Source organism: Leptonychotes weddellii, chromosome 1, assembly GCF_054177405.1.
Source record: "Leptonychotes weddellii isolate Sample4059 chromosome 1, ASM5417740v2, whole genome shotgun sequence".
Taxonomy (NCBI): Eukaryota; Metazoa; Chordata; class Mammalia; order Carnivora; family Phocidae; genus Leptonychotes; species Leptonychotes weddellii.
In genome coordinates this window covers 58,085,669-58,101,049 of record NC_138369.1, presented here as the reverse complement: position 1 = coordinate 58,101,049, position 15,381 = coordinate 58,085,669, and the positions used below count along the sequence as shown (strand labels likewise).

The 15,381-nt window shown below is 47.9% G+C and overlaps 1 protein-coding gene across 2 annotated transcripts; it reads right to left on the bottom strand.

Moving 5' to 3' along the window:
- Positions 1–3,182: 3,182 nt before the first annotated feature.
- Positions 3,183–14,097, bottom strand: SLC25A38 (solute carrier family 25 member 38). 2 transcript variants are annotated; one of them, XM_006733430.3, is made up of 7 exons: positions 13,694–14,094; positions 9,175–9,296; positions 8,333–8,417; positions 7,464–7,643; positions 7,051–7,219; positions 5,401–5,567; positions 3,183–3,974 (listed from the first exon to the last, which is right to left on the bottom strand). In XM_006733430.3, the coding sequence occupies exons 1-7, from the start codon at positions 13,760–13,762 to the stop codon at positions 3,852–3,854; spliced, it is 915 nt and encodes a 304-aa protein (XP_006733493.1). In that variant the 5' UTR covers positions 13,763–14,094; the 3' UTR covers positions 3,183–3,851. The 2 variants fall into 2 exon arrangements, with proteins under 2 accessions (XP_006733493.1, XP_030884137.1); XM_031028277.2 differs by lacking the exon at positions 5,401–5,567 and having other exon boundaries at positions 13,694–14,097.
- Positions 14,098–15,381: the final 1,284 nt, after the last annotated feature.

The following is a 15,381-nucleotide window of genomic DNA, read 5'->3' as shown; positions in this document are numbered from 1 at the left end:
AGCCAGGTACCCTTAAAAAATCTATTTTGAGACAATTGGAAATGTGAATACGGGCTGGGTATTGGATTATATGCAACAAATTTGTTAACGTTTTCCAGGTGGGATAATAACATTGTAGTTATGTAAGAAATGTTATTTTTAGAGATGCAAATTTTTAGAGATGAACTATGGAAGGGTGAAATGGTGTGATGTCTGGAATCTGATTTTTTAAAGACTTCATAAAGGGGAGAGTAGAGAGACGAGGGTAGCAAAATTCTGATAATCATTTCATCTCAGTAATGAGAATGAAGGGCCAATGTACCATTTGCTCTACTCTTTGTGACTGAAATATTTTGTAATATATTTTTGGAAACTGAATATAACAACAGCTTGAAAGCTTTGCTTCTGTATTTTTTTAGCGAATGCCTTACCAGGCCTTATCTGTAGTGGCCAGATGATTGTTTCCTTCCACAAAGCTCTGCCTCTAAATAATTTGCTTTAAGTCTGAGGCGGCCAAGAACAAATCAATTTTAAAAGGCACTGGGCAGGCACCTGGGTGGCTCAGATGGTTAAGCGTCTGCCTTCGGCTCAGGTCATGATCCCAGGGTCCTGGGATCTAGCCCCGCATCGGGCTCCCTGCTTGGCGGGGAACCTGCTTCTCCCTCTCCCTCTACTGTTCCCCCTGCTTGTGCTCTCTCACTCTATCAAATAAATAAATAAAATCTTTAAAAAAAAAAAAGCACTGGGCACTGTTTCCAGCCAGCTGAAACTCACAAACTTTAATAGCTGTGACAGACTGCAAAAGAGGAAAAAAAATTCTTGGGGCCTGGGATATGGAGATACCCAGGGCCACTTGGCTTTGGAATCAGGGTTAAAAAGGGCAAACTCCAGTTTTACTCCGTGTGTAGAGGAAATTAGACTGTTTCTCCAAATCTTACGATTTTTTTTTTTTGCCCCAAAAGAACATTCTAATTGATGGAACAGAAGGCAAGCTGAGGACAAAGCAGAAGCTGACACCCCACAACCCCCCCCCCAGATGGAATTTACATGACATTCCTCAGGCACTCCTGGCTGCCCTAAAACTAAGGAAAGGAAAAACAATTTATAGAGATCACAATCCTGCAAGACATGAGTGTCCCTGAGTTTACAAATGTCTTAGCATTTTATAAGAACAAAGCATTTCTATCAATAACCTATCCTCCAGTAGAAAATGTAGGTACAATTAAATGTCCTTATAACCTGCAGTCCATTGACAGATACTTGAAGTGGGCAGAGTATAAAGTTCCTCCAGGGAGTTCCCAACTATCTTAATGTTAATGCCAGGGTAGAAGGAAAAACAACCTTAACTTGACAATGGCAAGGCCTCCGAGTCTACTTTAACGTATAAAAATCCTTTTGAAAACCTTTTTCCTTACCTCCCCCAACCCCAAAGTATATAATCAGCCACCCCTCATATTCCAGTGCAGCAGCTCTTTCTGCCCACAGGTCCTATCCCTGTGCTTTAATAAACCACCAAAGATGTCTCTCTTGGTCGTCAGCTCCCGACCCCACCCCACCGAACCTCACCTGTATTCCAAAACCACATCATAATGAGCTTAGAAGGTGACTCTTGTGACTGAAATTCACCAGCCAAGTATAAGGTGAGCAAATTGAAGCCTAGACCTCTGGGCCTCATCTCTGCCCCTCCCCTGCCAAGGGCCCCTGGGAGGGCCCCCACTGGCATTAGGCTCTCCTGGCCTAAGAGGAAAGTTCTTGGGAGGCAGCCACTACATCCATGGTGACCAGCCTTCCAAAGAATATGCTGGGAGTCCTAACCCCCATCCTAGTTCCTAATAACCCCCACCCTAGTTCCTAAGAACGTAACCTTATTTGGAAATAGGGTCTCTGCAGATGTAATCAGATTGAGGTCATTCTAGAGGAGGGTGGGCCCTAATCCAACTACCGGTGTCCTTGAAATTGGGACACAGAGACAGATGCACAGGAGGCTTTGTGGAGGCTGAGGCAGACTGGAGTGATGAATGCCAAGAATTGCCAGCAACCACCAGAAGCCTGGAGAGACCAGAGCTATCCTCCCCTAGAGCCTTCAGAGAACATACATCCCTGCTGACACTGATTTCAGACTCATAGGCTCCAGAACTGAGAATACATTTCTGCTAGAAGCTACCCAATTTGTGGTAATTTGTTGTGGCAGCACTAGACTAACCTAGGGTGCCAGAAACATCTGCTCCTTTCACCCTCACCATTACTATCCCCACTTTCCAGGAACAATTGCAAGTGTGTCTAAAAAAAGTAGAGAACCAGGCTTTCCATCTAGAATCACCTAGATCACAGCCCATATTCTTAACCAGGAGACCAAAATTCCCCTTCCTGCAGTTTGGATAATATAATGGCTCTTTCCTAAGTTTGAAAGTTGATAGAAACACCTGGGAACCCCCGAGTGTGGCTATAATAAACAAAACAATAACAAGTGTTGAGGAGGATGTGGGGAAACCCAAACCTTTCTGCACTGTGGTGGGAATGTACAATGGTACACAGTCTGGTAGTTTCTCAAATGGTTCAACAGTTATCACATGATCCAGCAGTTCCACTCCTGGGCATCTATTTACGCAAGAGAAATGAAAACATAGGTCCACACAAACACCTGTACATGAATGTTCATAGTGGCATTACTCTAAGAGCCCCAGAGTGGAAACCATTCAAATAATATAATCATCAACTGATGAATGGATAAATAAAATCTTATATGGGCATACAGTATTATTTGGCCATAAACAAACAAAAAAAGGACAGTGTTGAACATGCCACGTGGAGAAACCTCAAAAACATTATGTTAAGTGAAAGAAGCCAGATGCAAGAGGCTACAAACTCTATGACTTATTTATATGAAGTGTACAGTAAAGGCAAATTATAGACAGAAAGCAGATCAATGGTGGCGAGGGCAGGGGCTCAGAATGAGGATTAATTGTAAATCCAAGCTCTTCTTGGGGGATGAATGTGTTCTAAAACGGATTCATAGTGATGGTTGCACCACTCAGTAAAGTTACTAAAAATCATTAAATGGCTTATTTGAAATGTGTGAATTATACAATGTGTAAAATAAAGCTGTTTAAAAAAACGTTTAGATTTTAGGACCTATATGGGTCAAGAACCAGCCACCTTAGACGACTGGGTTATTTTAGAACACAGGAAGGACACTATTTAGGTTTTCCAGTTTTCAATGATAAAGTGCTTCACTTTTATTTATGCGAACTTTAGCTACAGGAAAATGCCAGAACAATTTGGAATTGAAACAGTGCAGAGGCCAAAACCAAAATTAGTTAATTGGACACTTACAGGCTAAGAAGCCACTCTCCCCACTTCTTCAGGGCCTCTGAGAAGGGGATTAGTAGCCAATTAAGTAATGACATCTTTTCTTCCTCATCCTACCAGCATCCCAGACACAGACTACAGCCTGGTGACAAGAACCCCTCTCTCCGTGGACCCGGCCTCCGCCGATGGAGCTCTTCAGCCACAGCAACTCTGGCTGTGCGATGCCTTGCCCAAGAACAGATCCAAACAGGCAGCCTAGCGTCGGTGGGTGGCGGAAGCACCTGACAGACCTCTTTCCAGAAATGCCTTTTCAAGTAGTCTGGCAGGATGTGCAAGCCCTTCTTCTAACTCCCCGTGTGCTGTAGGCATCAGTAACTCCTCTTTGGGGAGATTCTGAAGGCTTGAGTCAGGCCCATCTATTCTCTATTCCAACTGGGTAATGGAAGGGGACACATCTGCCTGGCTTTCATCTTAACTCCAGGACAGTGAGACAAAGCAGCCCTTGGCAAGAGCCAGGGAGGTCAACAGGGCAACGGAGCCCGTCTTTTCCCAGTCCCCCTCGGTCAGGACTTCAGGCCCATCTGGGCCATCATTTCTTCATACACGGTCCATGCCATGGCTGCCATCAGAGCTCTGCGGAGGGCCCGGGGGACGCCGCCTTGGAAGAAGCCACGCAGCCCATAATCCTACGAGGAAAACGGATGTGAACAGTCTGGAAGCAGAGTAGCAAAACAATGAACACACCTAGTGTGAGACTGAGGGTCTCTGTTACCCCATTTGTGAGCCTCAGGTTTTGGATTTTTATAGATAATACCAAAACTATGAATAATGGATCCAAGGAGACGATGAACTAAAAAAAAAAAAAAAAAAATCATTTTTTGCATCATTTTTTGCTAAACTTTATCTTTTTAGGCTTGCTTTATCCAGGAGAATTTATTTCTCAGCTGAAAATCTTTCTACAGGGTGGCCATATACAGCTGGATAGCTTGTGCAGCTCCCATAAGCACCAAGCCCCAACTGGCAGCCGAGATCCAGGCCGCAGTCTGCATGCCAAGCCCTGGGCCCTGGCTCCAGGCTGGAGGAAAAGGTGCCTTTTTGGCGATTTGTCTGCCTGGAGGAAACATCTTTGCATAGTTTGCATAATTCATTGTATGCTCTTGTCATCCTACATAAGCATTAAAGACAAAACACCTCTAACTCCTCCTTCATAATCTGGACTGATTTATTCATTCCTATCGTTATCATTCCTGCCATTTTCATACATACTGAAGAATATTATTTTCAAAGTTTAGGCTTTTAGGTATAGAGAATAAGAAGGCAGGCAACCCAAGCAGGGTGAGAAATATGATCAGATTCAAAAATATTTGCTTATATCTAGGGCGAGACAGATACACGATGCGTATGCTCACATTGTTTCCTCTGCTACGTAGAAAAACTGAGACGTACAGAAAAATATAAAAATGTAGGGACAAACTTAGCTTGAACAAGAATATCTGGTATGTGATAACAGTGCATGCTTCCAAAGGACCAACTCAGTGGCTTTTAAATGGTGCTTAAGTGTACTTTATGTCTCCTGTACTTTTTATCTTTAATAATACCTTTTGTCTATTTGCATTAGAGCAAATTTCTAGAGACAAATAATTTGTGTGTGATTTTTTTCTGACTTGAGTTCCTCCTAGGTCCTTGGTCATCAGCTGACTAGGCCCTCCCAGATTGCCTGACCTGATAGGTCTGGGGTGGAGTCCAGCCATCTGCCAAGTTTAACTAGTTATCACAGGTTATCCTAATGTAGTCAGTTCCCCCCACCCACCACCAAAAAACCCCCCAAAAAACAAAAAAACAAAAACAACCCACGGCCAACCATAGGTTTTTAACAGTGATCCTCAACCTTGGCAACACTTTGGAATCGCAGGGGAACTTAGCTACTGATCTGGCTTCACCCCACCTTCAGAGATTCAGGTAGAAGCAGCCCAGGTTGTGACCTGGGGGTGGGGACTTTTTAAAGCTCCCCAGCTGATTCTAATGTGTAAAGGACATGCGCTAACATTCTAAAGAAAGAGTGCGAGAGAGCCTTAACCACAATAAGAAGCAATATTTACTCCATAGCCTTACTTTGAAAATGAGTGTCACTGCCTGGCCAATCCACCGAAACTTCATTGGAGAGAGCTGCATATGAGTTTTGATAACATCGGCAGGCTGAGTCACCAGGGAGGCCAGAATGCCAGCAAAGATCCCACAGCTGAAATTTACAGCAGGAATAAGGACTGCATCCAACTGGTCTGAAACAGGACAAAGGCAACATTCAGTGACAAACGAATCTCACATTCATCACATAAATATCAATACCAAGTTGCCCAGTAATTCTTCCGCAAAGTCAGAAGGGTCTAGATTCAAACAGGGTTAAGAAGTAAACATTTAAAGGTATAACTAAATGTGGAGGGGAGTCATAAGTTAAAATCTGCCTTTTTTTACAACCATCACCATCATAATTGATTTGGGAAAGAATCACTAACTGAGGCTCAAACACTGGGGTGAAAGGAACAGGATGTTTTATATAGATTTATACAGATTCAAAGTATTCCCCCCCACCCCAGGTGTTTCCCAACTACAAAAGAGTTTTCACTGGAGACACCATCTTGTCCAAGTGATAAAAAGTTAAACATCGCCCACAATAGTCAAACCAATGTCACGAGCTTCCCGATATAGGCACTGGAGACTAAAGAACAGTATCTATGTTAAATTTCCTAATTTTGAGGAGATGGTTCTAAGAGAATATCTTTGTTCTTAGGAAACACACATGGAGGTATCTAAGGGTAAAGGGGCATCACTCCTGCAACTTACCGTTAAATGGACTGCAATAAACAATTACACATAAAGAGAGGTCAAAAATGTACACTGAGCTCCCCCATTGCCCTAACTTTCTGTGGCAAAATAAGGCTGTGACCTGCAGTGTCATGCCTCCTGGTGCCTGTGGTGGAGCAGCAAACTCCTAAAGCACCCCAACTCTACTTGATTACCATTGTCATGATGGGGGCATGCCGGTTTTCCACTTACACGACCTTGGTTGCATTTCCTTGCTCAAATTCTCCAGAGACACCTTATTGAATGCAGGTTCGTTCCACAGGATGTGTTTCTATCGGAACCTGGCTCTGCTTGGGTAGATGTTCACAGCCCACTGATTGTGCCCCTGTCATGACCAACTTGAGCTTCCTGGCAGCATGGGTCTGCCAGAATGCCTGAGGTCCGGCACCTTCTCTCCACCCAAATAGAGGGCTCAAAACCATTTTAACTGGGAACATGGCAAGGGGAGGTGCTAACCTCCCTAACCTCAACAAACTTGTCTGATAAGAATCAGATCAAGTGCTTCTTGAGAAACACAGACTCCCAGGTCTTCCCCCAAAGTTTCCGATTTAGGAGGCCCCAGGGCGGGACCCAGCAATCTAAAGAATCAGGCACATCTGCGAGGTTTTATTGCAAAACATGCTTTATACCTCCCCCACCCCACCCAAGAATTACAGTACTACCAAACTACTAAATTTACTAGAGGCAAATTTAGACTATATACTCCAACGGGCAGGGGCCAAGTCTGTCACGCCCACCACTGCGTCCTAGCACCCGGCCCGATGCTTGACGCGAGGCCGACATGGTTCCATTCCTAAAGCTCTGCTAAGATCAACAAACAGGCTCCGATCACAGAGAAAGTGGTGAGGATATGAGGTCTTGGAGACAGCTCTTCCCCACCACACCTTCTTTCATCCATACCATGGGTCATGATGCTTTTGGTCTGGTTGTAGAACATCAGGTAGATTCCAGAAAAGGGTGCGTCACGAAGGAGTGTTGCCGTCAGGCCGCTGAAGAGTCCCCGGCGCCCCTCACTGCGATAGATGCTCCTCAGGGCTGCATAGATGCTCTCATAGCCGTACCTCCCGCTCTGCAAAGAAGCACAGAACCAGTGGCTGGCGCGGCGGCCCTGGGTTTGAGCAACGAACCCACCTGACTTCGGGGTACGTGGCATTACCAGGCACCAGGGGCTCTGGTTCCCATGTGGCTCGCGTTCTCTGACCACAGCGGCCTCTATTTTGGATTCTAAATCCGGAGTTGACATCGGTGGCCACTTGACAAAAGCCCAGTGCCTCTGTTTACCCACCCTGAAGGCCGAAAGCAGTCGGACTCACCTCGTAACGTGTCTTGATCACAGTGATGGGTGACATGCAGACCCCTGCAACCGAGCGAGAGCCCACTCCCAGGATGACCGACTCCAGGGCCGTGGGGGGGTGGCCTCGCAGGAAGTACTGCTTCAAGGAGTAGAGAGTGCCGAAGTAGATGCCAATGCCAGGGACACACCTCACAATAGACTGCAGAACAAGTCAGAGGGAGGAAAGAAATCCCAGACCGACACTGTAAGACACTGTCTTAGCTTCCCAAAAGACAGAGATTTGCATCCAAGTAGCTGATTGAAGGTGTGGAGGGAACGCCAATAAGAGAATGGGGAAGTGACGAGAGAAGGCAGCCCACGAAGGGCAGGCTACCTAACTCATTACTGCCCTGGACAACGGAATCCCTTTGGGGGGAACTCTGGGAATCAGTATAGGGCACACCTCAGAGTTGACCTCCAGCTGAGGAGGGTGAGTGAGGTTCTGAAACATCAACTGTCATCTTCCACTTAGCTGGGGTAAGGATTCATGCCCGAGCGCTCCCAGCAAATTGAGTTCCTAGGGCCAGAAAAAGCCTGCAGGTGAAGAACCTCAGGTGTGGCCTGCTTGCATCGGAGGGCAAGTGCAAGGATACGCCGGCAGCTGGGGGCACCAGCTGCATCTGCTCTAGACTTGCTACTGCTCCAACAAGCTGCATCTAGGGCATAAAGCTATTTCCCCGAGCCCTCTAATAGGAGCGAGCGGTAGCATGAGACGGGGAGAAGACCATGTAAGTCCTCCCACCGCTTCCAGCGCTCACCTATCCTTACAAGAGGGGATATGTGAGGTGCGTGAGAAAGGGCTAGCTATGACAGCAGAGGGTGCAGGAGAAGACCCAAAAGGCAGCTTACAGGGGACATCCCTTTCCAAAGGCCCAGAATACTCTCCGTGCGAACCACCTTCAAGAGCAGAGCGAGCATCCCAATGCGTCCGGATCTGAAAGCAGACAAAATGGAGGCAGGGAAGAAAGAAAAAAAAAATCACTTAGACCCCATCCTCATAAAAGAACTTCCCATCCAAAGACTTCTTTGTATGACTTCTTCCCTAAGAGCACTCAAGAATCTCTACAACAGGGGCGCCTGGGTGGCTCAGTTGGCTAAGCAACTGCCTTCAGCTCAGGTCATGATCCTGGAGTCCTGGGATCGAGTTCCGCATCGGGCTCCCTGCTCAGCCGGGAGTCTGCTTCTCCCTCTGACCCTCCCCCCTCTCATGTGCTCTCTCTCTCAAATAAATAAATAAATAAAATCTTTAATAAAAAAAAGAATCTCTACAACACATCTTGGAATAACTCTGAGTTCCCATATGTTCATGATTTGGCACATACATGTTTTATCTGTTGATTCACACCGCAAGCAATGGGATGACTTCACAGTGCTAAGCCCATTGTGGGGCATAAAAGAGACACTCAATACACACGTTACTTCCAGAAAATCACCCACGCTACTCGTACCAGACAGCACTGTATGACATTACAGGCTAGCACAATAAAATGCAAATGTCATCAGGGCAGATCCCAGGAAGGTGCCCCCAGAGAATCATTAACAGGAAATGTCGAAGAAGTCAGGCATGGCCCGTGTTTCTCTTGAAGCATCCAACAGAACAGCAGTTAACTTAACACAGCTGAGATGCTGCTGTGTCTGAGAGAAGTTGTTGAAACCGGTTCCTCAAAGAAATGGGGGGCAGTTGGCCTTACCCATGGGCTGAGGGCTGAAGAGTCTGCAGACGCGTTTTGAGGAGATCCAGGGGTTGGAAAAGGAGGGTGGAGCAGGTCCCACTGATGGAGCCACACAGGAAAGCCTTGATCACCGGATGCAACTTCAGGGCAAGAGAACACTGAGTCAGTGGGCCTCAGCTTTCTACACACCGAGACCAGTCATTTCCTCTGTAAGGGTGGCTTAGGAAACCACCTGTTGGTGCCCTGTATTATCTTCCCACTTCAGAGAAGGGAAAAGTGAACCCAGGAATTAACAGCGCTGGAATGCCCTGCGGAGAACATAATACCCAGCTGGAGGGGATCTCTCTGGCCTTAGGACTGAGAATGAGCAAGGAGGATCCTACTGAGCAGCATGTCTATGTCCATCTGTGAATTAGGCTGCCAACTATACCTCCCTCTCTGTCCTGAGGCTAAAAGTTATTGGCCATCTCCTTATCTTCACAGAAGCAAAATCAACTGAACCTAGTGTCTAAACTGTTGGTTGCCAGGCTCTCTTGGTTATGGGACCTGTAGATATTTACAGGAGCGAGACATAGGAAGTGAAACCATAAGCTCAGGTTCAATGTAAAACATGGACCACTCCCTGTGAAACCTATGAATTTCCTTAACTTAAAAGCTTTCCCTTTCTCCTATACCCACGCCTTTCACTGGGACCTAAGCAGATCGCAGATGGTGTGGTAGACCAGCAGCCACCCGTTACCCCTGGGTCTGCTGGCTCTCCCTTAAACCAGGCCAGCTGCACACCCTGGCTAATCTAGAGGCACCACCTGGAAGGGCAAAGACTAAATGTACTTCCTTGAGCCCACCACGCTAGAGGCCTCACGGCTTGCCTCAGAATCCACTCGATCACAAATGGTTGTGAAAAGGCACGTTTAAAAACCCAACTAGGAAAGAAAAGCGCTCTTCTCCAAACAAGCAGTTTGGCAAACTCCATCCAAAAAGATCTTCTCTCCTCATTAAATGGTACTCGGACTATTATTCTTGAATGCATGGACAACTGTTGTCCTAAGACGCTCGGAAGATGAAGGTGCTGGTTATACCCATATAGCCACCAACCCAGAACTAAAATGTTCGTAACCTGTGTTTTTTTTGTTTCACAGGAATCACTCCACATTTCTACCAAACGAGCAAGTTTCAAATTAGAACTGGAACCACTTAAAAGACTTAAAAAAATTCACGTAATCCTGGAGGTTGTAACTCTGTTCAAATGGCTTGTCAAGTATCCAGGGATGACAAAAGTGATAACACAACACATACAACCAAGCAAAATGTGTCTACCTCGCCAGTCTGTCAGCACGCCATTCCCTGTCCCCCAAGGGGGTGGGGGGTGGCTAATGCTAAGCCCTATTCCCGTGAGTCTGTGCTTCTAGGGCTCATCCTTCCATTGGTATCTTAGGCAAAGCCCCTGCCTTTCCAGCCCCAAGCCACATCACCTCCACTCCCCGTGGGCTAGTCAGCCCCCACCACTTGCCATCCAGCTAAAGCTGCCCCTCCTGCTCACCAAGGACCTGCCCATCCCGGGAGCCCTTTCCAGCCCTAGGCCTCTTACTTGGCTGCTCCGGTGCATTTCAAACAGCTGGTTTTGGGCTCCTTTTCAGGCTGCTTCTTTCCCTCAGCCTCAGACCTTGCTCTTCTTATCTCCGCCGGCCACAGCCCCTCAGGCCACCTCACCCACACCACAGGGCACCGTGCCCGCAGCCCGTAAGGCCCAACAACCCCCTCTCTGAGAGGCCCCCAGGCTGCTCCGACTCACTCCCAAATGGAAACCCAGTCAATAGTTCACCACACTCCTGCCTCTACTCCAATCCATAAGATATTCCTGCCGCAAGTTTGGGAGACAAATAAAACTCCTCACTGTACCTACGGCTTCATGACCCAGTCCTGCTGATGAGCCCTCGGTGTTGCCAAAGCCGGCCCACACCGATCTATTCCAGTGACCTCCTTGGCAGTCTCTAACCTCAACCCTACTAACCCACCCTCCCGAGCTCCCGGAGCAGCACTGGGTAAGGCATCTATGTACACCCCCTCGAGATCTCACAACACTCTTAAAAGCTAGGTATTTAAACCCATTTTACAGGTGAAATTGGAGCTCACAGGGGCGCCTGGGTGGCTCAGTCTTTAAGCGTCTGCCTTCGGCTCAGGTCATGGTCCCAGGGTCCTGGGATAGAGCCCCGCATCGGGCTCCCTGCTCTGCGGGAAGCCTGCTTCTCCCTCTCCCACTCCCCCTGCTTGTGTTCCCTCTCTCGCTGTGTCTCTCTCTGTCAAATAAATGGGTAAAATCTTTAAAAAAAGAAAGAAAGAAATTGGAGCTCACAGAGGTCACGAATGTGTCCTATGTCACAGGGTTCGAGGCCACTGGCTAGGCTTACAAGGTCCTTCCTGAATCATGTGGCCCCTTGTTACTTTTTCAGCCTGTGTTCTCAGCCTCCTACCTCTAACTCATGGTACAACCATCAGGGATTCTCCGCCTTCCCATCCTGGCTCCTCCCATGTCTGATTCATACCTGGGGGCCTCTGCTTAGATCTCTTCTGCTGTGGCAAAGCCCTTAATCCTTCCATTGGCATTCAGTGCTCCTCAGTACTTCCACTGCATCTGAGCCCATCTCCCTTAGGATCCAGTACAGAAGAGGCCACTACCTGTCCTGTTCACGATGGTACCTCCAGCACTGACCACGGAGCCTGGTGCACAGTAGGTGCCCAAGAGTCAAAAATGAATGAATCATGTCATCTGCAGGGAATCTGCATATGGCTTTCCCTTGAGCACAATTCCATAGGCTGAAGCTTAGTGAGCCCTGCATGGCCCATCCCTGGAAAGGGTAATCTCCCCAGGCTCCCTTCAGCCCTTTGCTCTGGCAAGGTTGTGTGCATGACAAATAGTTAACAGCTTCTGTGCAGTTCTCCGTGCTGCTTCCCCAACACTCCCACAGGTATTGTACGGAGTTTGTTTTAAGGCTGAGGTCTTTCACACACATGCTCCAACACACCCACCCTTCCTCATTGCAGGAACTATTTTATGTCTTTATTTTCACAGTGCGATGCTTGGACATATCATTCGTTTAATAAATATTTGTTGAGTAAATGCCTAGAGCCCACAACTTTTTTAATTTTGTAATCTTCTTGGTCAGTTAGCACAGAGTAGATGCTAAACATATACCAGCTAAAGAGACTAACCTCTACTAGTTAAAAAACAAAAAGAAAAAACAAAAAACCCCCACATACAACAGGTAATATCATTGTTTAAAAACAAAACAAAACAGAATTTACACTTTTCATTTTGAATAGTAAGATGTTGTCACATGGAACATCCTTTGAAGGCATGTTTGATTTTTTTTCTAAGTACTGAGGAGGAGCACTGAATGCCAATGGAGGGATTAGGGGCTTTGCCACAGCAGAGATCTAAGCAGAGGCCCCCAGGGATGAAAATAGCCTAAAGTTATTCAAGGTAAAAACGATGAGTAACAATTTCGTTTTTTGAGGGAGGAGGGCAAAAACAACCGAATAATATACAGTATACAAAGGCAGTAAATAGTACTTAAGTACCTAGCAAACAGCAATTCTTACACAAGCAATTCTTAATTCCCTTTAAAAAACTAAATCCAAACAAGTCTCCAGGCCAGAGCTGGAGGACCCAGAAAGAGAAGTAGGTTAAGCACATTTTCAAAGATGTAAAGTGGAGCCGCAGCCGTTACCTTTTTTGACGATTAAAAAAACAACCCACACCCCGCCCGCCCGCGTCGGCGGACCCGACCTCGGAGCGAACGTGGCGGCGACCCGCGGCGCTCGCGGCTTAGTCCTGCGTTTCCCGCCTCCACCCACAGCCAGCGGCTACTCAGCCAGACCGTCCTCCGGGACCCGCCTGCCCAGCCCCGCCTCCGCCTCCACCAATGGAGGCCCGGCGGCACGACCGCGGCAGCCAATCCAGACTCAGGGGCGTGGCCTCGCGGCGCCACCAGCCCCACCAGTTCCTCACCCGCTAGGATGTGGAGACCCAGAAGGTGTCCTCCCTCCCCGCCCGGGTGCCCAGTGCGGTCCTAACTCACCTCCCTCGGGCACCCACCGCTTCTCAGGTTTGGCGCGACCACCGGGCCTTGCGATGGTCCAAATACCTGCCCGAGCGTCCTTCCACCTCTGTCGCCCTAGGCATCCAACTCAAAGCATCATCCGGTAGCGCTCGCACGTTGTTCAGGGTCGCACCGGCACACTCCCTCGCACTCGCAAGGCCCCGGCAATTCCGCCCACTCTACCGGGACGCCAAAGCAGCAGCGAGACCGTCGCTTGTCTGTCCCAAGGGGGCTGCAACTCCTCTCCTCCCTCGCCCTTCCCTTTTCAATCACCTTGATCAATCCATCCCTCTCGCGCCACGTCCCCAACCTGTTCTGTGCACACCCAGGGAGCGGAAAAGGTTCCCAGAGAGCCGCTGACCCTTGGCTACCTCCCGAGAATTTCCCTCCACGAGCCGGCGGTTCCGGAACCCCTGTGTCCCTTCCCCGCAGTTTACCATAAGCGTCTCCACCCTGTCTCCGACATCTTGAGGCTGCAGCAGCGCCGGGCGTGACTTCTGAAACATTGGAGAGGACGCCGGGCTCTGGGTGCGGTTGGTGGAAGCTCGGGCCCAGCGCTAGCGACCTCGCGGGAGAAGGCGACGCGGGAGAAGGCGACGCGGCAGCAGTGGCCAGGCGACGCGCTCTCAGGCGGGGGCTCTGCCGTCCGCGCGGTCGGACGCCGGGTCTGCACGCCCACCTGCGTGGCTCCGCGTGGCACACCGGGACCTGCTCACAGCTCTTCACTCGCTCTGCAGACCCCGCGGCTCTGCTCTCCTGCCCATCCTGCCCGGCTGCACGCTTTCGGACCCCAGATCAGGTACGGTGTATCCGGAGGTGGAGAAAGCCGGAGGAAACTGCGTGCAACCGTGGGATTTCGCTTCCGGGGTTGGGCGCCTGTCTCGAGCTGGTGAGGGTGTTAGCTTTAGTGCCATCTGGTGAACATGTCCAGAACTGCAGGGCCCGCCGTTTCCAAGGTCTGGTGCAAGGTGTGAACGTGTTTGCAGTCCAGACTTGCTCTCCTGTAGCCATCTGTGCCTGTTAAACTTCAAATGCGGCTCGTGTGCCTGACGACCAGAATTTTAAATTGTAATTAATTGTAGTTAATTTGTATTAAAAATTGAAGCAGTCTGGAATATTTTTCTGTTAAACAACTTTATTGTTTTGGCAGACCCACATTTCCCTTTGAGCGCTTAAAATTTAGTGAAGGAATTGACATGTGCTGTTAAGTTATCCATACACCGCATTTTTTTCTTTCTTTCTCTCTCTCTTTTTTTTTAAGAGCGAGAGAGTGCGTGCACAAGTGCGGGGAAGAAGGCCGGCAATGGTGCAGAGGGAGAGGGAGAGAGAGAATCTTCCGCGGGGGCTCAGGGCTCTATCTCACCACCAGAGATCATGACCTCCGTGGAAATCAAGAGTCCCAGGCTTAACCAACTGAGTCAGCCAGGCACCCCATTTCTTTTTTTTTTTTATTGTTATATTAATCACCATACATTACATCATTAGTTTTTGATGTAGTGTTCCATGATTCATTGTTTGTGCATAACACCCAGTGCTCCATGCAGAACGTGCCCTCTTTAATACCCATCACCAGGCTAACCCATCCTCCCACACCCCCAGGCACCCACATTTCTAAGACTTACAGCAGTATGGTAAAATAACTTATTAATAATTGTTATTACATGTTGAAATGATGTTTTGGATATATTTGGTGAAATATATTATTAAAATTAATTTTACATACTTCCTTTTCCTTTTTTTTTTTAAGATTTTATTTATTTATTTGAGAGAGAGAGAAGAGAGGGAGAGTTAAGAGGGAGAAGCAGTCCCCGCTGAACAGAAAGTCCAACGTGGGACTGCATCCCAGGACCCTGGGATCATGAGAGCGGAAGGCAGACCTTTAACCCACTGAACCACCCAGGCACCACTCTTTTTCCTTTTTTTTTCAATACGGCGACTAGGATATTAAAAATTACACATGTGGCTCACACTACATATCTATTACACCACACTGGTCTAGATGTTTAAGATTATGGTGTATCTCTCATCTGGACTCTGGGAATAACATTCATGGTCTCCCAGCTTCCCATTATTCCTGTCTGGTGGAGCATTTGAAAGGTATTGCTGCAGGGATCCTGACATGCCT

What these genes read in the sequence shown, in the direction of transcription:
- SLC25A38 (XM_006733430.3), bottom strand. Translation starts at nt 13,762, where the DNA reads ATGTTTCAGAAGTCACGCCCGGCGCTGCTGCAGCCTCAAGATGTCGGA. An exon ending in TGATCAAGACACGTTACGAG is followed by an intron (nt 7,220 to 7,463) that starts GTGAGTCCGACT and finishes GCTTCTTTGCAG; the next exon opens with AGCGGGAGGTACGGCTATGA. An exon ending in CAGTGACACTCATTTTCAAA is followed by an intron (nt 3,975 to 5,400) that starts GTAAGGCTATGG and finishes TTTTCCTCGTAG; the next exon opens with GATTATGGGCTGCGTGGCTT.